This window comes from Tamandua tetradactyla, chromosome 15 (genome assembly GCF_023851605.1).
Source record: "Tamandua tetradactyla isolate mTamTet1 chromosome 15, mTamTet1.pri, whole genome shotgun sequence".
In the NCBI taxonomy this organism is placed as follows: domain Eukaryota; kingdom Metazoa; phylum Chordata; class Mammalia; order Pilosa; family Myrmecophagidae; genus Tamandua; species Tamandua tetradactyla.
This window is the reverse complement of record NC_135341.1, coordinates 27,764,038-27,789,294: the sequence shown is the minus strand read 5'-3', so window position 1 is coordinate 27,789,294 and position 25,257 is coordinate 27,764,038. Positions and strand designations below refer to the sequence as shown.

The following is a 25,257-nucleotide window of genomic DNA, read 5'->3' as shown; positions in this document are numbered from 1 at the left end:
TAGTTCACAGTATATTCACTTACTAGCCATGGGATCTGCTCCTGGAGATAACACAAAGATTAAGGGACTTGTGCAATTTGAATCCAAGTAACTCTTTGTCAAATCAAATGGTGGAGGCTCTACAAATTTTTTCCCCAGTTTATCAGTTACGTAATTTGTTATAGCTGGGGTAATCTGTTGAAGAGAGAAAATGTGACTTTCAGGGAAACTTTAATGACACATAACTTTGATTCTTACTGAAAATCAACAAACAGTAAAAGATGAAAGTCTAATGCTTAAGAAATACATGCAACATATCATAGACAAAATGCTAATTTATTTATTATATAAAAAGCTTCTACAAATTGATAGGCAAAACCAACAATCCCAAAGAAAAGTGGGCAAAGGAAATGAACAATTTACAAAGAATGAAATACGAATAGATCTTAAACATACAAAAAGATGTTGAACTTCATTTGGCAGAGCAGAGACTGCAAACCATCCTCCTTTGCCGCCTTCTGGCAATAGAACCCTAGGTTTTCCCAACTTTTCTTGCAGCTGGATAAGGCCATATGACTAAGTTTTGGCCAGAAGGACACAAATAGAAATTTTATATGGAATTCCAGATTATATTTTTATAAAGAAGCTGTTTGCCTTTAACACTCTCCTTCCCTCTCCAACAGATGTAGTGCTTGTGAGCCAGCTTCAGCCTTGCTGGTGAGGAACACACTGTAGGGAACTTCTCTAGTGTGAGGGAAGGAACCTGACCCTCTGGGTGATCCCATGATCAGTGCTGCTCTAGCAGCCCCCAACCACTTGCCTCTGGGCTATTAGCAGAGAGAGAAGTTAACTTTTATTTTATTTAAGCCACTGTATTTTAGATTGTTTTTTTTTTTTTTACAGCAGATTAGTCTGAACTCTAATATCCATAATAAGAAAACACAAATTATAACAGACTTAGATTATATTTTTCACCTGTGATTGGCAGAGATCCAAAGTTTGGCAAAATACTGTCTGGGAAAAAGTATGAGTAAATGGACATTCTCATAAATTGTTGAGGAAAAGTAAATTGGTGTGACTTTCATGAAAGGCAATTTGGCAATAGTTATTAAAATTACAAATAAACAAATCCATTTACCCAGCAATTTAATTTCCAGGATTTATTCTAAGAGATATTTGCATATTTGAGAAATGACTTTTAAATAAGATTTTTTACTGAAGCATGCTATTAATAGACACTATTAAAAGTATTATAAAGTTCCATTAATAGGAATCATTAAAGAAGTTATGGTATATTCATACAATGGAATACTATGCAGTTGTGAAAAAGAATGAGAGCACACTGAGTTCACAGCAGCATAATTCACAAGCCAAAAGGTGGAAATAATCCAAGCATTCATCAATTGATGAATGGATAAACAAAACGTTGTAGAGTCATACAATGGAATATTGTTCAGCCATAAAAAGGAATGAAGTTCTAACATGCTTAACATGGATGAACCCTGAAAACATGTTAAGTGAAATAATCCAGATAAAAAATGACAAATATCTTATGATTCCACTTGTATGAAATACCCAGAATAAGCAAATTCACAGAGATAGAAGATTAGAAGTTGCCAGGGGCTGGGAGGTGGGGGAGATGACTATTTAACCTCAGTGAGTACAGCATTTTTATTTGGGATGATGAAAAGATTTGGGTAGTAGATGGTGGTTATGGTAGCATAACATTGTAAATGTAATTAATGCCACCAAAATGTACACTTAGAAATAGTTAAAATGGCAAATTTTATTTTATATATGCTACCACAATAATTTTTTTTTAAATGAGAAAGCTCTTTATGAACTGTTAGGGAAAAAGGCAACATGCAATAAAAGTATGACACTCTTTGTGCTAAAAAGAAGTGGGAATTAATTTAAGTGTGTCCTTATTTTTATATGCATAAAAATAACAAAAGAGGCAGATAACATTAATTGCCTGAGGGGAAGGAAGTTGAGTAATGGGAGATGAAGATAGGAGGTACACCTTTCACTCTATACCCACATATTCATGTGATTCAAAATAGCATTTGAGTTTTGAACCACAGGAATATGGATTTACTTATAAATTACATTAAAGCTAATTTAAAAATCAAAGAATGCTACTCATCAACATTAGAAGCTGAAAATAGGTACAAAAAGGCATAAGACATTATCTTCTCAATGCCAAACAATTATCTAAGGTGAAAACTATGAATTCAATGGAAGGAGAAGGGATCATTAAGGCTTCTGCAGTTCTGGAAGCGTAATAGAACAGGTGATAAGGAAGGATGCATTCTAGAAGAGTAATTCTTGTGTAGCTGTGAGCAACACAATTACTGTGTAACAATGGGCATTTCAGAGAGATAGTAATGGAATGGCCATTAGGAAAGATACTGACTGCCAGGCTGTAGTTTTGCCAATACTCCATAGGTATTGAAAAGCTACTGAAAGTTTTTCAAAAAGGAGTTAACAATGACACAGCAGCTTTTTATTTCTTTCTTTAATAACTTCTCATAAGCAAAGAAGAAGTCTTTTTTATTCTTGTACCCCTAACACCATGTATAGTTCCTACCTAGCACAGTAGATCTTTATATGCATTTTAAGAAAAGAGAAGTACCGTGGACAGAAAATTTGCTCCCCATTACTCAGCTCTGACCAGCACCAGCATTTCCTGAAATGATGTAACTGAAATCAAGGATGATAATTTTCTATAGGAAAAGTCCCCTGTTCCAGTAAATTAATATAAGGAAAAAAGTTACAAAACTTTCATATAAGATTTCGAAACTTCACCTATCGCCAACAAATAAAGTTTTGTTTTGGATCTCTAGGGATTTATTGTCTAGTGAGAGGGCATTGGGGATTGAATCACATACAAAAGGAAAGATATGTTCTTAATCCATGTTCCTGTGCATGTGAACTCATTTGCACATAGGACCGTTTGAAGATGTTATTAGTTAAGGTAGGACAAATTGTATCAGTGTGGGTCTAAATCTGTATCACTGGAGACCTTATAAAGAGAGGAAATTAGGATATAATTGTCAGGTCTCAGAAAAAGAACATATAAAAGGGACTTTGAACCAGGGGACCCTCAGCTTCTTTTGCAGAATCAGATGTGGCAGTAAGATGAACGATCATGCTGGTGCTGCACCCACCAGAAGATGAAGTGGGACCAGATATGAACTATAGGCAGATAGTCAAGGCCTGTTCCTGCTTGATAACCCTTGACAGTGCATGTAGCTGCACATCAAAGGAGAGCAGTGTGTCAGAACCCCAGCAACCAATCAGATCATAAGTTAAAAAGCCTCCATCCAATCAAGGGATGACATACCACCTAGTGGGGATCCTCCCTCCCAGTGTAATTTTCCTTTTAAAATGCAGCTCCCAGAATGGGGAGCCAGAGCCATTTTCTTTCCTTTCCCTGGCAGGTTTTGCTGGTTCCCACCTGCTCTCTCCCTTCTTTCTCCCTTCAATAAATCTGTTAAGCTTTGACTCACTGTCCTGCATGGGTTACTGACCCTCACCTAGCAATAATCAGGAGAAACCAGAAACCAGAAGTCAAAAGACATAGAAACTAGAAGTTAGAGAAAGTCACAGGAGGAGACAATGAAGTAGATGAGCATATGTGGCTGTTTGAAGCTGTATGTACCCTAGAATAACATGTTCTTAAACCTTATCCATTCCTATCGGTGTGAATCCATTGCAAGTATGACTTTTTTCTCTTTTTTACATGGGCAGGCACTGGGAATTGAATCTGGGTCTCTGGCATGGCAGGTGACAACTCTGCCACTGAGCCACTGTTGCACCACCCTGCAAGTATGACTTTTTGATAAAGTTACTTAAGGTATGGCCCACTTCAATCAGCATGGGTCTTAATCTTATTAATAGAGTCCTTTATAAGCAGACAGATAGCAAAAAAGCCACAGGAAGAAAGAAAGCTAGCTGGAGCAGCCAGCAGCTGAAAGTGAACAGAACCTGGAAGAAAAGGGAGAGACTAGGAGATATCACCATGTACCTTGTCATGTGAAAAGTTAAGGACCAAGGATTGCTGGTGCTAGCCCCAGAATGCCACAATCTTTGGGGAAAAAGCATAACCTTGATGATGCCTTGATTTGGATTTTTTCCTAACCTCACAACTGTGAGCAAATAAATTCCCATTGTTTAACCGGACCAATTTCATGGCATTGCTTGAGAAGTCGAGCAAACTAAAACACCATCATCAGAATGCTATTGATTCTGAGAGAAGGCATAGCATTACTAATATTTTGATTTTGGAGTTATGGCCTTCAAAAGTGTGAGACAATAAATTCCAGTTTTAAGCCAACCTATTGTATGGTATTTGTGATAGCAAGTAAGGCAGAGGGAAATGTATGCATATACAATTATCAGGTAGGGAAGAATGGGAGTTTGAGTAAGGAGAAATGCTTCAGGAGTCAAGTAATTATGTAGATCTCTGTTTGAACCTACCCAGAGACTGACTGAATCATTAAATAATGCTCCTTGTGAGAACTTACTAAAAGCATAACATGTTAAAAGAAAGAAAGGAAGAAGGGCCAAATGGAAGGAGGAAGGGAAGAGGGAAGGAAGGGAAAAAGAGGGAAGGAGGGAAGAAGGACTATCATAATCACTGTAATCACCTTCATTTTATACATGGTGAAACTGTAACACAGAAAGGTGAAGGGACTTACTCAAAGTTTGAACTAAATGTCTGGCTATAGTTTTTAGTTTTCATTAGTTTGAAAATTTTCCTTTTGTAACACTGTCATCATCTTTCTTGAATGTGTGAAAATTGGTATCAGCCTACCTATCTCACTTGTAGAAATCTTTTTGAACATATTTAAATAATAAAATTGTGATATGTACAAGATTTTTTTTTTTTTTTTTTTTTTACCATATTCTGTTCCCCATGATTGAATAACAGGGATTAGATTAACATCCCATGAAACAATCATTTCCAGACAGGTGGTGCAGGAATGTGATTCCTGAAAAAAGGGGAACAAACAAGGTGAATTCTATTATGCCCTCTGCTTTCTGCCCAGAGGTGCATTTCAAACTGCAGAACAGGGAGAGCAACTGAACCAGAGCAACACAATGTTGTTGAGTTGGGAAGACAGAGCTAAGAGTTCAAGGAGTCTTAAGCTTCTGGAAGTTGCAGGATTCTGATATGGAGGCAAAAATGAAGAAGTATGCATAGCAGTACCCTTGAATTTTTGCTGAATACTACGTGTACATGCACAAGGCCAAGCAGAGAGTGACTGTGAGGTGGCGAGGTCCCAGATTTCACGCATAGCAGGGAATCACTAAAGTTCCCAATAGCCACGGTGCAGAGTCCTTGTTGATTATTTGGGGTAATACTAGACAAAGGTGGTGGATGCTCTGCCTGAAGTGCTCAAATAATCAATCCCGAGACACTAGAGTTTCAAAGAGAAGAAGAGTTGATTGCCAGACACAAAGCAGGAGATCAGATGACCTAAGAACAGTCTCCTTGAGTCTAGGAAGTTCAAAGTTTTTTATGGACTCTAAGAAGGGGAGATGAAGTCATTAAAATTATTTCAATGGCAAGTAAACAGAAAGGAAGAGAGATAGAGTTACCATTTCAACGGCAAGTATAAGCAGAAAGAAGGGGAAAAGGAGTTATTATCATTTCAATAGCAAGAATAGGCAGAAACAATTTATGAATGTAAAGGAGTGAAACTGTGCTGGAACTAAGTTAATGGTTAGTTCTGAGCTGATTTAAGTTCCTGTGTTAGCATTAGTGGGATCTGCCTTTGTGATTACAAATTCCTAAAGTAAAAAAAAAAAAAAGGATAAAGGTTGTACCAGCTTTGTACCATCACAAAGGTGCAAGATAAAGGCTTTTACAATCATTACCAAAGATCAGATATTTCTCTTGTCTACTCTAATTACTAGAAACTAGAAAGGAATATTTGTATAATGATTCTGTATTCATAATCACCCCTTAAATCCTAACTTCTCAATTACAGGGGCATTCAGTAAAGACCCCAGAAGAGCCATATCTCAGAAGTGGGGCTAAATTATCTATTGAGTAAAGGCTACTCTAGACATGCCTTAATAAATCTTAAAAACAATTTTCAAAAGGAACAACCCAAACTTAAGTAATTGATCTACCTAGCACAGGGGTTGGCACGCTATAAAGGGCAAGATAGTAAATATTTTAGACTCTGTGGGTTACATATGTTTTCTGTTACACATTCTTTTATGTGCAGGCAATGGTGGCGCAGTGTCAGAGTTCTTGCCTGCCATGTCGGAGACCTGAGTTTGACTGCCAGCGCCTGCCCATGTTAAAAAAAAACACTTTAAAAATATAACTCCATTCTTAGCTCACAGCTGCATGAAAACAAGGTTCTGGGCAGGATATGGCCTGCTGCCATAAAGTTCAACAATCTTTAAAGGAAGAAAAAAAAAACAAACTATAATCATCCATTCAGACATTACTGGATATGCTAAGAAGCAGAAAAATGTAGCTATATCCAAAAGAAAATTTAAGCAATAGAAACAGACCTAGAAATGATAGAATTAGCAGTCAAATATTTAAAGATATCTATTATAATTTTGTTCTAGTATTCAAAGGAAAATATTTCTCATTTAAAGAATGAGAACAGAAATAGAAAATATAAAAAAGAATGAAATGGAATTTCTAGAGATAAAATATACAATAGCTGAAATGAAAACTTAATTGGATAGAGGTAACAGCACATTAAACACTACAAAAGAAGAAATCAGTATACGTTGAGATAACATAGAAACTATCCAACCAAAGCACACAGATACAAAAGATTAAAAAATTAACAGAGTATTAGTCACCTGTGGCATAATATCAAACAGTGTAATTTTAATGTATACAAAATTAGAATCCCATCTGTGGGCAGAAAATTATTTAAAGAAACATGGCCAAAATCTTTCTCTAGCTAAGGAAAATCATAAACACCCAAATCTAAACTAATCCCTTGCATATGAAATGAGGATTAAAGAACCAAATGATAATAATTTTAATCCTGGCACATAAACAGCAAATTATCTGGATTCCAAATAGAACATATTTAACTTTTACCTTATCAGGTCTTAAGCACCGAAGAATTATTATTTTCTGTAGCTCATTTAGCAACTTATCCATTGGTTCTGGAAAGTTAGCATTGTGTGGCTCTTTACTGTCATAAATTTTCCGCCATTCGAATATGTTTTCATAAAAATGCTCCCTAATGAAAAAGTGCTTAATAATTATTCATTTCATTGGGGAAAAATATTAAAAACAAGATTATTGAGCAAGGGGTAAGAAGAGACAGCTTGGGGACCATTTACATCACAAACTTACCATCACTATTCAATACTAAGTCATCCAATTACCTTAATCCTTTGAAGGCAGGATATTCACTTGCCCGACATATTTCATCCCAGCTTTTATCTGGTAACCAAGATGGATCAGGATTTTTCTTAGCACTCTTAAGACTCACTCCTCCAGTTAAAAGAAACATCAGTTCCTGGTACTCAATCTCTTTCTTTGCCCTGTATTCACAAAATAGGGACTACTGTAAATTGTTGATTTTAAAAGTGAATGTAATCAACTTCTGCTTCTAGCTAGGATGGAGTAATCAGAACTGTACTTACCCTTCTGCAGTAAACAACTAGAAAACTGGACACAACGAATGAAACACTGTTCCTGGAAATGGTACAATAGCCAGTATAAGACTATGGTCTCTGAAAGAAGGGAGACAAGGTGAGCCCTGTGATTGTCTCAGTTGTCTGCCTGGAGGAACATTCCAGACTAAGGAACAGGAAGGGGATTTAAATCAGAGTGTGGCAGTACTGCTCAAGTGAGGCAACAGAGATCAGTTCGGGAAGGTTGAGGATGTGGAAATGTGTAGGCATATAGTACCAGAGAAGAGGGAAATGCAAGAAAAGAAAGCTAAAAAGAAATTTGCATAAGTGTCCTCTCAGTTCTATTGCTAAATATTAAAAAATGCATAAGTGAGGTAGAACTCTAGGAGACTAGGCAAAGAATGTTAGGGGATAAACTGAATAGTTACCAGAGCTCACGCAGGATTGGGAGATAAGAGCTCCTGCCAACCAGAATTAAGCCTTTGTTGAACACCAGAAGAATTCAGTAGAGACAGCAGAGGAATCACCTCTTAGTAGTGAAGCTATACTAGCCTTAGATAAAGGCTATTCTAAACCTGCCAAAAGAAAGCTGAAAAGTCTTGAAATGACCAGATTAAGTCAGTAGTATTTTAACTACCTGTAAAAGTGAAATATAATGATCCTTAGGAGAACAAAAAAGCCAGCATTTACCAAAATAAAATTCAAAATATTCATAACCAGGAGAAAAATCAGTCAATAGCAACAGAATAGAAGTGGTAGAGATGATATAATCAGTAGGGAACACATTAAAATAGCTCCAAAAAGTATGCTGAAGGATTTAAGGGAAAATATAACAAAATTTACATAATAGGAGAGAAATGGGAGATATAAAAAAGAACCAAATACAACTTCTAGAGATGAAAGATATGATATCTGAAATCGTAACTGAGAAATTATGAATTAACAAATAATTATGACTGCTGCATCATTATACAGATGCTCCTCTTACTTTCTAGTATATTAGAATAGACAGAAGGCAGTGTCTGAAATTCCTGAACTGTGGCTTAGGTGCCTTGATCTTTGATAGTGATTGTATAACTCTCTAGTCTTTATCTTATAATTGTAAAAACCTTGTAACTGGCCCTACTTGTACCCCCTTATCCTGTTTTTCAACTTTAAAGTCTGATGATCACAAAAGACAGCTCCTAATGTTTGTTAATTAAGAAATCTGAGTCAGCCCAAAACTTACCTAACCCAATTCCTAAATTATTTTACTAGACGAAGCTGTAGCTAACCAAAACTGGCCCATTTGACATGAATAGGAACTTAAACTTTGAGTGTCTGATACCTCATAATACTAAAAATTACACTCATCATCATATTAAGGTCACAATTTCCTTACATACATTCTGTGACTAGGCATGTAATCAATCTGCATATGCTCAATAATTAGACTACCTTTAATTGTGTCATCTTGAGCTACTATACTCATTATCCTGTCTGTCTTTGAATATTATAAAACTCTTTGAGTTACTACAGTTCAGGGATCTCCTTGCTTTGCACTTTGCAATTAAAATATTTCTCCCTTTGAAACCCTGACATCACAGGTTGGCTGTTATGTGCATTGGGCAGAGAATCTCTACTTTGATTGGTACCACTTATAGCTAATAAGTTAACAAAGGAGATAAAATAGAATAATAAAAAATACCCAGTCTGAAAAAAGGCAGAAATTAGGAAACATGGAACAAAGAACAGGTAGGCAAGATAGAAAAGAAATAATAAGACAGTAGATTTAAAATCACATTATTCATACATGGCCTAAACAATCTCATTAAAAGGCAGTGATGATCAGATTGGATAAAATCAGCAAGACCCTACCATATGCGATATACAGGGCCACATTTTAAATATAGAGACATAACAAGGTTAAAAACAAAAGGGATGGAAAAAGATATACTATACTAATACTAATCAAAAGAAAGCTGGAAATTCTATTACTAGGTATACATTTGGAGGAATTGAGGCAAGGATACAAACGGACATTTATTTGCATACCAAAGTTTATCGCAGCATTATTCATGATTGCCAAGAGATGGAAACAGGCCAAATATCCATCCACAGACAAGTAACCAAACAAACTGGTATATTCTTGTGCCAGTTTGAATCTGTTGTGTTCCCCAGAAAAGTTAAGTTCTTTAATCCTCATTCAATACTGCTGGATTGGAGCTTTCTGATTGTTTCTATGATGTGACCTACCCAACTGTGGGTGATGACTTTTTTGGGGGTGGTGGTGGTAACTTTTGATTAGATGGTTTCCATGAAAATGTGTCTCAACCCATTCAAGGTGGGGTTGTTTACTGGAGCCCTGTAAGAGGGAACCATTTTGGAAAAAGCTTTAGCGCTTCCAAAACTGACAGAGCCAACAGAATGGACAGAGCCCTGGGGAAGCTGTTGAAGAAGTCTTGAGAGAAAGCTAGCAGACATCGCCATGTGCCTTTCCAGCTGAGAGAGAAACCCTGAATGCCATCAGTCTTCTTGAACCAAGGTATCCTTCCCTAGATGCCTTTGGTCAGACTTGCTTTAATTTGGACATTTTCATGGCCTTAGAACTGTAAACTTGCAACTTAATAAATTCCCCTCCTTTTTTTAAAATTCCCATTTTTAAAAGCTGTTCTGTTTCTGGTGCATTGCATTCTGGCAGTTTACAAACTAGAACAGAACATATGATGCAATATTATGCAACTTGTAAGACAGAATAAAGTTATGAACCATGCAACAATGTGGATGAAACTTGAGGACACTATGCTGAGTGAAATTAGTCAGAAACAACAGGACAAATACAGTGTAGTCTCACTAATATGAGCTGACATTAGTGGGTGAACTTTGAGAGTTAAAGTTTAGAACACAGGGTATCAGAAGACAGAAAGAGGGTAGAGATTGGGCATTTGATGCTGAAGGAGTACAGAATGTTCAACAGGACTGATTTTAAAGATCCAGAAATGGATAGATAGCACAATTTTATCTGATGGTAGCCCAATATTGTAAGTACTTTGATTGAAGCTGAGTGTTAATATGGTTGAGGGAGGACGGTTGGGGGCATGATGACATCAGAAGAAAAGACAGAGGATAAAGACTGGATGGTATAAATTAAAGACGCTTAGAGTGAACAAGGATGGTGATTAAATGTATAATATAAGAATGTTTTTGCACGATGACAAACAAATGAATGTCAACATTGCAAGGTATTAAAAATGGTATAGTATATACAGGGTGAGGGGACTTAATGCATACTAGAGTCTACAATTAGTAGAAATGATGTAATATGATTCCATCGACTGTAACAAAAGCAATATGTGAAAGCTAAATATCAATAAATGGGCAATATAGGGGAGTGGTATGGGATTCTTTGTGGAAGATATAGAAATGTTCTCATATAGATTGTGGTGGTGAAGGCATGGCTATGTGATTTTACAGGGAAATACTAATTTTTTTAGTAAGGTGAGGCTGTATGAATTGTCAATAATTCTGTTTAAAAATGAATGGAGAGATAACAATGCTGGAGAAAATGTGGAGAAATGTACCTAGTCACTGTTGGTAGGGAAGTAGAGAGGAGCTGCTCCTCTGGAGGGCAGTGTGGTGGCTCCAGAGACTAGGGACAGGGTTGCCAGTCCAGTAGTTAGGTGTATATTTGGAGGAACTGAAATGAGGATATGGACGTTTGTATACTGGTGTTTATGGCAGCAGTGTTTCCAATTTGCAATGGATGGAGGCGACCTAAGGGTACGCAGACTGAAGAACAGAAGGGTGAACTGTGGTGTATACATACAATGGACTACTGAATGGCTGCAAGAAGGAATGAAATTGAGACATGCAAATAGGTGAATGAAACTTGAGGACAGTACGTTGACTGAAAAAAGCCAGAAATGAAAAGATAAATATTATTATGCCTCATTATATGAACTATAATGTGCAAACGCTGAGAATTGAATTTGAGAGCATAGGTTATCAGATGAAGGCCTACTGTAAAGTTCTGCAGCTTTGAAAGTCAGTATTACCCCATATAGCAATGTTAAAAACACTGAAAAAGTGATCAGACTTCAATTAGAGATAATGAAGCTGATCTGGGTAGGACCAAGCTAAAGAAGACTAAAGGATAAAGAACGATATTGACTGTATTTTAAACCTTCAACTTCTGTGTGAGACCAAGGAAGAGATGTTTATTTGGTGCAAAATTTCTATTTTTGGTAGTACACTATCTAATCTAACTTGTATGGTCAGTTTATTCAAGCATCATTAATTACATGGAACCTTGACCAGGGGATGAAATATTGTTAGTTTATACAGGTTTGTGGGATGCCCTGATACATCCAGAGTAATCTGGGAAGAAGATTAAAAAGTATTTGCAAAGTCCCTTGAGGGACTGGGGAAAAAGGTAGAAATATTAAATTTCCCCAGTTGGGGAAGACCTGATAGTCTTGCAGTCATTGGGGACTGCCAATTTGATGGGGCAGGACCTTGATCCTGGGGCTTGTCTTTATGAAATTTATTTCTGTAAAGGAGAAGCTAAGCCTACTTATGAGTATGCTGAAGAGTTATCCCCAGAGAACCTCTTTTGTTCAGATGTGGTCTCACTCTCTAAGCCACCCTGCAAGTGAGCTCTCTGTCCTCCCTTCTATGTGGAACATGACTCCCAGGTTGAATCTCTCTGGCAATGTGGGATATGGCAATGTGGGATGTGACTCCAGGGGATGAGCCTGGTCCTGGCATTGTGGGAATGAGAAAGCCTTCTTGACCAAAAAGGGGAAGAGAAATGAAACAAAATAAAGTTTCAGTGGCTGGGAGATTTCAAATAGAATGGAGAGGTCATTCTGGAAATTATTCTCATGCAGTATATAGATATCCCCTTTCAGTTTTTGGTGTATCGTAGTAGCTAGAGGCAAATTGTATTGAATTGTAATCCAATAGCCTTAATTCTTAGAGATGATTGAATAACTATATAGCTTTTACAATGTGACCCTGTGATTGTGAGATTTGACATTCACTTTATCCAGTGACTGACACTTACTTTATCCAATGTACGGATAGATGAGAAAGAAAAAAACCAGACAAAAATAAATAATAATAATAGGAGGGGAGGGTGTATGTGCGGGATGTTTTGGTTATACTTTTTCACTTTTATTTCTACTTTCCTTTTTTTTGTTGAGTAATGAAAATATTCAAACTTCGAACATAATGATGAATACACTATATAATGATACTGTGAACCAGTGATTGTACAACTTGGATGATTGTATGGTATATGAATATATGGTATATATCAATAAAATTGCATTTAAAAAAAGCAAGTTACACTGTTAAAAAAAAAAAAAGAAGGCTGGAAGGGCTATAGTAACATTAGACAAAGTAGATTTCAGAGCAAAGGATATGTCCAAAGACTAAAAAAGTTAATTCATCAAGAGAACATTACAATCCTAAATATTTATGCACCTAAAAACAGAGTTTCAAGACACAAGGCAAAAGTGATAGAACTGCAAGGAGAAATAGGCAAATTCAAAATTATAGTTTGAGATATCAACACCTTCAAGTAATTGATAGAACAAGTAGACAGCAAGTTGATAAAGACAGAATACATAAGCCAACATGATCTTCATGACATTTATAGAACACTCTACCTAAGAACAGAATTCTTTCCAAGGCACAGAGAACATTTACAAAGACAAACCATACTCTGGGTGAAATAAGAAGTCCTATTCCTACAAAATTTCTAGAATAGGCAAAACTATAGAGACAAAAAAGCAGATTGATGATTGCTTGGGACTAGGAGGAGGAGCAGGGAGTGACTAAATGGACATGAAACTTTTTGAAGCAATGGAAGTGTTCTAAAACTAGACTTCGGTGATAGTTGCGCAATAGTACAAATCTACTAAAAATCATTGAACTGTGTTCTTACAGAAGGTGCATAGCATGGTGAATAAATTATACCTCAATCAAGCTTAAAGAAAGAATAAATGATATTCTAGATCTAATCATGACAGGCAAAACAACAAATCCTCAAGAGGATAATATAGGAAAATATCTTTATAATTTTAGGCTGGAGAAAAATTTCTCACTAAGCGCAAAGCATTGAGCTGTATTAAAATTAAGAACTCTGTTCAACAAAAGACAACATTCAGAATACAAAAACAAGCTAGAGAGTAGGAGAAATCTGCCATACATAATTGTCAAAAGATTTGTATCTAGAATACATAAAGAATTCATACAAATCAGTAAGAAAAAATAGGAAACTCAAAAGAGATATATGATAGTGATATAACAGGCACTTCACAAAAGGATTTCCAGATGGCCTATACACATATAGAACATGTTTCAACCTCATCAGTCATCAGGGAAATATAAATTCAAACTATAATGCAATAATACTCCCCATATCCCAAAACTGATTAAAAAAAATTATAATACAAAGTGACGGTGGGGATTTGGAGCAATGGAATGCTCAAACACTGATAATGGGTTGTAAACTGGTACAATCATTCTGGAAAACAATTTGAAATTTCTTTCTAGATTTCTACTCAACAGAAATATGTACACATGTGCACCAAGAGCTATGTGTAGGAATGTTCACAGCACCATTATTTATAATAGCCCTAAGCTAGAAACAACTCAGATGTTGATCAACAGTAGAAAGAATAAATTGTAATATTAAACTTCCTCATCTGGGGAATTCCTGATATTCTCAAAAGCAAAGGGGACAACAAATTCAATAGACTGAGCCCTCGATCTTGGGGCTCACACCTATGAAACTTATTTCCAGAAAGGAGGAGCTAAGCCTACCTATAACTATGCCTAAGAGTCCCTCCCAAAGAACCTCTTTTGTTGCTCAGATATGGCCTCACTCTCTAAGCCAACTTGGCAGGAAAACTCACTGTTCTTTTCCACTATGTGAGACATGATTCCCAAGGGTGTAAATCTCCCTGGCAACGCAGGACATGACTCCTGGGGATGAGCCTGGACCTAGCATCCTGTGACTGAGAAAGCCTTCTTGACCAAAAGGGGGTAGAGAGAAATGAGACAAAATAAAGTTTCAGTGGCTGAGAGATTTCAAACAGAGTTGAGAGATTATCCTGGAGTTTATTCTTATGCATTTTACAGATATTTCTTTTCAGTTTTGTGGTATATTGGGTTGGCTAGAGGGAAGTAGCTGAAATTGTTGAACTGTATTCCAGTAGCCTTGATTCTTGAAGATGATTGTATAACTATATAGCTTTTACACATGACTGTGTGTGTGAAAACCTTGTGGCTGACGTTCCCTGTATCCAGGTTATGGATAGATGTTTAAAAAACAAGGACAATGAACAAATAAATAATGGGGAGGGGAATAATAATAGGGGGGCATAAGGGGTAAAAAAAAATTGGGGTATATTGCAATACTAGTGGTCAATGAGAGGGAGGCATAAGGAGTACAGAATATATGGGTTTTTTCCTTTTTATTTCTTTTTCTGGAGTGACATAAAATTCTAAAAATGATCATGGTAATGAATATACCACTATGTGATGATAATGTGAGCCACTGGTTGTATACTTTGTATGGTCTGTATGTACCTGAAGATATCTCAATAAAAATATTTTAAAAAGAATAAATTGTGATACATTCATACAATGTAACACTGAAAAGCAATAGAAATAAACTATAGCCACAGACAAAAACACAGATGAATCTTACAAACATAATGTTGAAGGAAAGAAGCCAGATAAAGGAATATATATTATTTGCTTTCATTTATGCAACAATAGCACTAAACGGCAGTGTGAGAAGTAAGGGGGATAGTCATTATCTTTGAGAAGGGGAAAGGAGTGGTAATTGAGAAGGATACGAGGAATGCTTCAGTATGTGGGAATGTTCTATTTCTTGGTGGTAGTTACACAGACTTTCATTTTGTAAGAATTTTTTGAACCATACATTAATACTTTTGGAACTTTACTGTGTGATCTAAATTTCAAAAATCAAATAAACATTAAAATACTAATACTATTGTTATTATATTATTATATCACTATAAGTGAAATACACAAGATACATCAGAATTAAGCAGTGCAAAACATTATATCCTTCTATGAGCGTTCACGAATTCTCATAGAATTCATGGGAGAAGCTAATCTGAGTTCTTTTTTATATTAGATTTTCCTGAGTGATATTTTTTCAAGTTAGTAAATTAAGAAAATGCAAATAACTTACAGAAGAAGATTGGCACATAATAAAAAGGAAAACAATAGCTTGTCCTTCTCAAATAGTGATCGGCATATATTACAATATAAGTTGTATGTGAAGTGGTCATTTAAATATCGTAGACGCTTTTCCAAAATTTTGGATCTGTTACTAAAGGGTTTAAAAAAACAGGAAAATATATTGAGTCAAAACAAAGAAAAAGTAAGTAACATATTGAAATATAAGCTGTTTTTATGTCATCAAATTATCCAGAATTAAAAACATATGGAACTACACACACATATACACAAATGAATTCATATAAAACTGATGAAATCTGAATGAGCTCTATGGGTTATACTGCTGTCATTTTCCTGATGTGATATTGTACTGCAATTATGCAAGATCTTATCATTGGAGAAACTGGGCAAAGGGAACATGGCATTTCCCTGAAAATTTTTTTGTAACTTCTTGGGAATCTGTAAGTACTTAAAAATAAAAAGTTTTTAAAAGTAGGGTGTAAGTCTAGGAGAAGGTGAAATACGGTTTATACCATCCTTCTATTTCCCAAATCCCAAATTTCTTATTCTACCCCAAAAGAACTGAAAACAATCAGTTAATATTAAATACGTACTAAATTTCTATGATTGTGAAGCCAATGGGAGGGAGACACATTTAAGAGTTAAAAGTCATGAAATGGTCACTTGGCCCAAAGAAGCTTAAAAGCTAGATGAAAATCTTTACATTAAAAACATGCATTAAAAGAGACCGTATATAGGCAAAAATGGTGATTTCTGGGTGAGATTATAACACACATTTTCTTCTTTATACTGTGTGGTATTTCTTAGATTTTGAGGTATGCATATATTGCTTAAATTTTTTCAGTTCATTTTTAAAGAGTAATACTTATGAGAATGTAAAATGGTAAAGACATTTTGGAAAATGTTTTGGCAGTTTCCTAAAAAAAGCTAATCAAGTAACTGCCACATGATTCAGTAATTGCACTCTTGGGCATTTATCTCAGAGAAATCAAAACTTATGTTTATCAAAAACCTGTACACGAAAGACAATAACAGCTTTATTTGTAATAGCCTCAAATTGGAAATAGCACACATGGTCTTCAACAGGTGAATGATTAAACAAAATAAAGTTTGCCTATAACATGGAATACATCTCAGCAGTATAACAGAACTAAATTATTGATATATTCAACAATGTGACTGAATATCCAGAGAATTATGCTGAGTGAAAAAAGTTAATCCTCAAATTATGTATTGTATGATTCCATTTACTTAACATTCTTGAAAAGACAAAATTACAAATTTGGAGAACACGTTACTTGCTGCCAGGGATTAAAGAGGGGGTGAGATGGGAGGGAGGTGGTGGTGGCTATAAACGGGCAACATGGGTTTCCTCATGGTGATGAAAATGTTCTGTCTTCACTGTAGAAAATGAATGTCTTGGCTGTGATATTACACTACAGTTTTGCAAGATGGTATCATTGGGGGAAACTGGGTAAAGGGTACATAGGATATTTCTGTTTTATGTCTAACAATTGTATATGAAACTATGATGACCTCACATTAAAAGTTTACCTTAAAAAAGTAATACTTGGGTCCATGAGAATGTAATGGAAAGGCTGGAAGTAGTTAAACTTCTCTGAGCAGACCTTTTTGTTGTACAGGATTGACTTTTAGAATGACATTAATGCTTTACATACTCCAGAATATAATAATATAAAAATAAAAATAAAAAGGATGAAGACAAAGCTAAAATGAAATAAAAATATAAAGAAATGAATCTGTTTTTCATACAAATAAAATTACCCCCATTGAAGAGAGAGGGGCACTAGCCCAAGTAACTTTTGAAATATAGTATTTTATGTCTAAAAACAGAACTGTAACTTTCTGTATGGATGCATATATTTAATTCTCATACATATATACCTAGAATGGAATCATTGGGTCATATGGTAAATCTATGTTTACATTTCGACAAGTTGCCAAGATGTTTTTCAAGCATCCTACCAGTAAAGAATAAGGGTTCCAAATTCTCTACAATCTGAATAATGGTGAAGAGGTAACTCATTATGGTTCTAGGGGTGGTTTTCTCTTTATTTATTCTGCTTATTTTCAGACCTTCTTGAATCTATAGCTTCATGTTTTTGATCAAATTGGGAAAATTCTTTGCCACAGTTTCTTTAAATACTATTGTTTTCCATTCTATTTTTCTGTTATAAGATTAATTATACATATAATAGAACTTTTCACTATGCTCCCTTCTCTCTGTGCTTCAATCAGAATATTTCCCTCTTACCATCCAGTTCACTAATCCTCTCTTCTGCTTTATTTTATTTGCAATTATTATTAAACTCATATCTTGAGCTCTTAATTTCAGTTACTGGATTTTTCAGTTCTAGACTTTCCATTTAAAAATCAATTTCAACAAGCAACAAAAGAAAACCTAGACAAATAGGAACTCCTCAAAATCAAATGCTTCTGTACCTCAAAAGACTTTGTCAAGAAGGTGAAGAGGGACTTCTGGAGAAGATGGCAGCTTAGTAAGGCACGCGGGTCTTAGTTCCTCCTCCAGAACAACTAATACAGAACTAGAAACAGTACAGAACAGCTCCCGGAGCCACGACAGAAACCAGACACACAGCGTACCCCATTCTGGATCGGCTGGACCGGCTAAGAGACTCCGCTGCGGTGAGGTCCCCGAGAGGTGTGCGCTTCCTCGGGCCACGGTGGCTGGCGGCTGGAGCCCCTCCTTCCCTCCTTCCCGGGCCGGCTGGGAGCTTCGGATTGGCGGTTCCCCAAGCCGCGGCGGCCGGCGACCAAAGCCCTTCCACACACGCGGCTTCCCGGGCCGGGTGGGAGCCTCGGATCGGTGGTTCCCCAAGCCGTGGCGGCCGGCGGCCAGAGACCCTCCCCCCACGCGTGACTTCCCGGGCCAGCTGGGAGCCTTGGATCAGCAGATCCCCAGGTCGTGGCGGCCAGCGACCGCAGCCCCTCCCACACACGCAGCTTCCCAGGCCGGCTGGGAGCCTCGGATCAGCGGTCCCCCAAGACGCGGCAGCCAGCGCCCCTCCCCCACAGACAACTTTGCAGAGGGAAAGGAAAGAGTCTCCAACAGTAGTAGAGACTGAGCCCAACCTAACACCAATACTGGCATTAATAAACAACTTCTGACTACTGAAAATAGGCCCTCAGCTCAGGCAAAACTGATCAAGACGGAAGTCGCCTATTGGGCTAACTGAAAAAGAGGAAAGGGGGCGAAACAGAGCCTTCTGCGACTGTTTCTATGGAGGCTTCATTGCCTCTGGGCTCAGCTCTGGGATTACACAGGTTGCAACTGCCCCAAATGCAGAAACAGGCTGTGTTCAGGGCTCTCCACCACCTGAACCCTCCCCGCAGGAGGGGTGAAACACAACTCAGGTGGATTCCCTCTCTCAAGGAATTCAGATCCCAGGACATCACAATTTGAAGCCATTAAAACCAACCTACAACCTTTCCTCTGTCTCCACCACACACCCAGCAGCAAGAGTCTTCCAAAGTTAAAGGAGCCACAACATCTTTTGCTGGTGGGACCCGCAGACAGACAACCACCACATACTGGGCAGGATAAGAAAAACAGAGCCCAGAGACTTCACAGGAAAGTCTTTCAACCTGATGGGTCCCACACTCAGGGAAATCTGATTAAATGCCCAGATGCCAGCAAAAAATAACAAATCACACCAGGAAAATTGAAGATATGGCCCAGTCAAAGGAAAAAACCAATTGCTCAAATGAGATACAGGAGCTGAGACAACTAATTCTGAATATACGAACAGAAATGGAAAACCTCTTCAAAAACCAAATCAATAAATTGAGGGAGGACATGAAGAAGGCATGGGATCAACAAAAAGAAGAAATGGAAAGTCTGAAAAAACAAATCACAGAACGAATGGGAATGAAAGACACAGTAGAAGAGATGAAAAAAACAATGGAAACCTACAATGGTAGATTTCAAGAGACAGAGGCTAGAATTAGTGAACTGGAGGATGGAACATCTGAAATCCAAAAAGAAACAGAAACTATAGGGAAAAGAATGAAAAAATTTGAGCAGGGGCTCAAGAAATTGAATGATAATATGAAGCGCACAAATGTACGTGTTGTGGGTGTCCCAGAAGGAGAAGAGAAGGGAAAAGGAGGAGAAAAACTAAAGGAAGAAATTATCACTGAAAATTTCCCAACTCTTATGAAAGACCTAAAATTACAGATCCAAGAAGTGCAGTGCACCCCAAAGATATTAGACCCAAATAGGCATTCTCCAAGACACTTACTAGTTAGAATGTCAGAGGTCAAAGAGAAAGAGAGGATCTTGAAAGCAGCAAGAGAAAAACAATCCATCGCATACAAGGGAAACCCAATAAGACTATGTGTAGATTTCTCAGCAGAAACCATGGAAGCTAGAAGACAGTGGGATGATATATTTAAATTATTAAAAGAGAAAAACTGCCAACCAAGACTTCTATATCCAGCAAAATTGTCCTTCAAAAATGAGGGAGAAATTAAAACATTTTCAGACAAAAAGTCACTGAGAGAATTTGTGACCAAGAGACCAGCTCTGCAAGAAATACTAAAGGGAGAACTAGAGTCAGATACGAAAAGAAAAGACAGAAGAGAGGTATGGAAAAGAGTGTAGAAAGAAGGAAAATCAAATATGATATATATAATACAAAAGGCAAAATGGTAGAGGAAAGTATTACCCAAACAGTAATAACACTAAATGTTAATGGACTGAATTCCCCAATCAAAAGACATAGACTGGCAGAATGGATTAAAAAACAGGATCCTTCTATATGCTGTCTACAGGAAACACATCTTAGACCCAAAGATAAGCATAGGTTGAAAGTGAAAGGTTGGGAAAAGATATTTCATGCAAATAACAACCAGAAAAGAGCAGGAGTGGCTATACTAATATCCAACAAATTAGACTTCAAATGTAAAACAGTTAAAAGAGACAAAGAAGGATACTATCTACTAATAAAAGGAACAATTCAACAAGAAGACATAACAATCATAAATATTTATGCACTGAATCAGAATGCTCCAAAATACGTGAGGAATACACTGCAATCACTGAAAAGGGAAATAGACACATATACCATAATAGTTGGAGACTTCAATTCCCCACTCTCAACAATGGACAGAACATCTAGACAGAGGCTCAATAAAGAAACAGAGAATTTGAATATTACAATAAATGAGCTAGACTTAACAGACATTTATAGGACATTATACCCCACAACAGCAGGATACACCTTTTTCTCAAGTGCTCATGGATCATTCTCAAAGATAGACCATATGCTGGGTCACAAAGCAAGTCTCAACAAATTTAAAAAGATTGAAATCATACACAACACTTTCTCCAATCATAAAGGAATGAAGTTGGAAATCAATAATAGGCAGAGTGCCAGAAAATTCACAAATACGTGGAGGTTCAACAACACACTCTTAAACAACCAGTGGGTCAAGGAAGAAATTACAAGAGAAATTAGTAAATATCTCAAGGCGAATGAAAATGAAAACACAACATATCAAAACCTATGGGACGCAGCAAAGCCAGTGCTAAGAGGGAAATTTATTGCCCTAAATGCCTATATCAGAAAAGAAGAAAAGACAAAAATTTAGGAATTAACTGTCCACTTGGAAGAACTGCAGAAAGAACAGCAAACTAACCCCAAAGCAAGCAAAAGGAAAGAAATAACAAAGATTAGAGCACAAATAAATGAAATTGAAAACATGAAAACAATAGAGAAAATCAATAAGACCAGAAGTTGGTTCTATGAGAAAATCAATAAGATCGATGGGCCCTTAGCAAGATTGACAAAAAGAAGAAGAGAGAGGGCGCAAATAAATAAGATCAGAAATGGAAGAGGAGACATAACCACTGACCTCACAGAAATAAAGGAGGTAATAACAGGATACTATGAACAACTTTACGCTAATAAATACAACAATTTAGATGAAATGGACGGGTTCCTGGAAAGACATGAACAACCAACTTTGACTCAAGAAGACATAGATGACCTCAACAAACCAATCACAAGTAAAGAAATTGAATCAGTCATTCAAAAGCTTCCCAAAAAGAAAAGTCCAGGACCAGACGGCTTCACATGTGAATTCTACCAAACATTCCAGAAAGAATTAGTACCAACTCTGCTCAAACTCTTCAAAAAAATCGAAGTGGAGGGAAAGCTACCTAATTCATTCTATGAAACCAACATCACCCTCATACCAAAACCAGGCAAAGATATTACAAAAAAAGAAAACTACAGACCATCTCTCTAATGAATATAGATGCAAAAATCCTCAACAAAATTCTAGCAAATCGAATCCAGCAACACATTAAAAGAATTATACATCATGACCAAGTAGGATTCATCCCAGGTATGCAAGGATGATTCAACATAAGAAAATCAATGAATGTAATACACCATATCAACAAATCAAAGCAGAAAAATCACATGATCATCTCAATTGATGCAGAGAAGGCATTTGACAAGATTCAACATCCTTTCCTGTTGAAAACACTTCAAAGGATAGGAATACAAGGGAACTTTCTTAAAATGATAGAGGGAATATATGAAAAACCCACAGCTAATATCATCCTCAATGGGGAAAAACTGAAAACTTTCCCCCTAAGATCAGGAACAAGACAAGGATGTCCATTATCACCACTATTATTCAACATCGTGTTGGAGGTTCTAGCCAGAGCAATTAGACAAGAAAAAGAAATACAAGGCATCAAAATTGGAAAGGAAGAAGTAAAACTATCATTGTTTGCAGATGATACGATACTATACATCAAAAACCCAGAAAAATCCACAACAAAACTACTAGAGCTAATAAATGAGTACAGCAAAGTAGCAGGTTACAAGATCAACATTCAAAAATCTGTAGTGTTTCTATACACTAGCAATGAACAAGCTGAGGGGGAAATCAAGAAACGAATTCCATTTACAATTGCAACTAAAAGAATAAAATACTTAGGAATAAATTTAAATAAAGAGACAAAAGACCTATACAAAGAAAACTACAAAAAACTGTTAAAAGAAATCACAGAAGACCTAAATAGATGGAAAGGCATACCGTGTTCATGGATTGGAAGACTAAATATAGTTAAGATGTCAATTCTAACTAAATTGATTTACAGATTCAATGCAATACCAATCAAAATCCCAACAACTTATTTTTCAGAAATAGAAAAACCAATAAGCAAATTTATCTGGAAGGGCAGGGTGCCCCAAATTGCTAAAAGTATCTTGAGGAAAAAAAACGAAGCTGGAGGTCTTGCACTGCCTGACTTTAAGGCATATTATGAAGCCACAGTGGTCAAAACAGCATGGTATTGGCATACAGATAGATATATCGACCAATGGAATCGAATAGAGTGCTCAGATATAGACCCTCTCATCTACGGACATTTGATCTTTGATAAGGCAGTCAAGCCAATTCACCTGGGACAGAACAGTCTCTTCAATAAATGGTGCCTAGAAAACTGGATATCCATATGCAAAAGAATGAAAGAGGACCTGTATCTCACACCCTATACAAAAGTTAACTCAAAATGGATCAAAGATCTAAACATTAGGTCTAAGACCATAAAACAGTTACAGAAAAATATAGGGAGATATCTTATGAATCTTACAATTGGAGGCGGTTTTATGGACTTTAAACCTAAAGCAAGAGCACTGAAGAAATAAATAAATAAATGGGGGCTCCTCAAAATTAAACACTTTTGTGCATCAAAGAACTTCATCAAGAAAGCAGAAAGACAGCCTACACAATGGGAGACAATATTTGTAAACGACATATCAGATAAAGGTCTAGTATCCAGAATTTATAAAGAGATTGTTCAACTCAACAACAAAAAGACAGCCAACCCAATTACAAAATGAGTAAAAGAGTTGAACAGACATCTCTCAGAAGAGGAAATACAAATGGCCAAAAGGCACATGAAGAGATGCTCAATGTCCCTGGCCATTAGAGAAATGCAAATCAAAACCACAATGAGATATCATCTCACACCCACCAGAATGGCCATTATCAACAAAACAGAAAATGACAAGTGCTGGAGAGGATGCGGAGAAAGAGGCACACTTATCCACTGTTGGTGGGAATGTCAAATGGTGCAACCACTGTGGAAGGCAGTTTGGCGGTTCCTCAAAAAACTGAATATAGAATTGCCATACGACCCAGCAATACCACTGCCAGGTATCTGCTCAAAGGACTTAAGGGCAAAGACACAAACGGACATTTGCACACCAATGTTTATAGCAGCATTATTTACAATTGCAAAGAGATGGAAACAGCCAAAATGTCCATCAACAGACGAGTGGCTAAACAAACTGTGGTATATACATACGATGGAATATTATGCAGCTTTAAGACAGAATAAACTTATGAAGCATGTAATAACATGGATGGACCTAGAGAACATTATGCTGAATGAGACTAGCCAAAAACTAAAGGACAAATACTGTATGGTCCCACTGATGTGAACCGACATTAGAGAATAAACTTGGAATATGTCATTGGTAACAGAGACCATCAGGAGATAGAAATAGGGTAAGATAATGGGTAATTGGAGCTGAAGGGATACAGACGGTACAACAGGACTAGATACAAAAACTCAAAAATGGACAGCACAATACTACTTAATTGCAATGTAATTATGTTAAAACACTGAATGAAGTTGCATCAGAGCTATAGTTTTTTGTTTGTTCTGTTTTTATATATATATATTTTTTATTTTTATGTTTTTCTCTATATTATCATTTTATTTCTTTTTCTGTTGTCTTACTATTTCTTTTTCTAAATTGATGCAAATGTACTAAGAAATGATGAATATGCATCTATGTGATGATATTAAGAATTATTGATTGCATATGTAGAATGGAATGATTTCTAAATGTTGTGTTAGTTAATTTTTTTTAATTAATAAAAAAAAAGGTGAAGAGGCAGCCAACTCAATGGGAGAAAATATTTGGGAATGACATATCAAACAAAGGTTTGGTTTCTTGTATATACAAAGAAATCATACAACTCAACAACAAAAGAACGAACAATCCCAGTATAAAATGGGCTAAAGAGATAAATGGGCGTATTTCTGAAGAGCAAACACAGATGGCTCTAAAGCACAAGAAGAGATATTCATTTTCACTGGCTATAATGGAAACGCAGATCAAGACTACAATGACATACTATCTCACATTTATAAGAATGGCTGCTATTAAACAAACAGGAAACTATAAATATTGGAGAGGATGTGTAAAAACTGGGACACTTATGTACTGTTGGTGGGAATGTATAATAGTGTAGCCACTACAGAAAATTGTTTGGCAGTTCCTTAGGAAATTAAATATCGAGTTGCCCTATGACCCAGCAATAGCACTACTTGGTATATACCCAGAAAAG

The 25,257-nt window shown here is 36.5% G+C and overlaps 1 protein-coding gene across 6 annotated transcripts in view; it reads right to left on the bottom strand.

Annotated features, from left to right (window-relative positions):
* DNAH12 (dynein axonemal heavy chain 12) overlaps positions 1–25,257 on the bottom strand; it is a 313,559-nt gene that overhangs the window by 25,482 nt on the left and 262,820 nt on the right. For 5 of the 6 annotated variants that reach the window (XM_077128914.1, XM_077128918.1, XM_077128916.1 and 2 more), the window contains 4 exons: positions 15,824–15,964; positions 7,360–7,518; positions 7,067–7,211; positions 24–174 (listed from right to left, as the gene is read on the bottom strand). In XM_077128914.1, coding sequence (XP_076985029.1) covers positions 24–174; positions 7,067–7,211; positions 7,360–7,518; positions 15,824–15,964 — 596 coding nt within the window. The remainder of the gene's footprint in view (positions 1–23; positions 175–7,066; positions 7,212–7,359; positions 7,519–15,823; positions 15,965–25,257) is intronic. The other variant, XM_077128917.1, reaches the window with a different exon arrangement.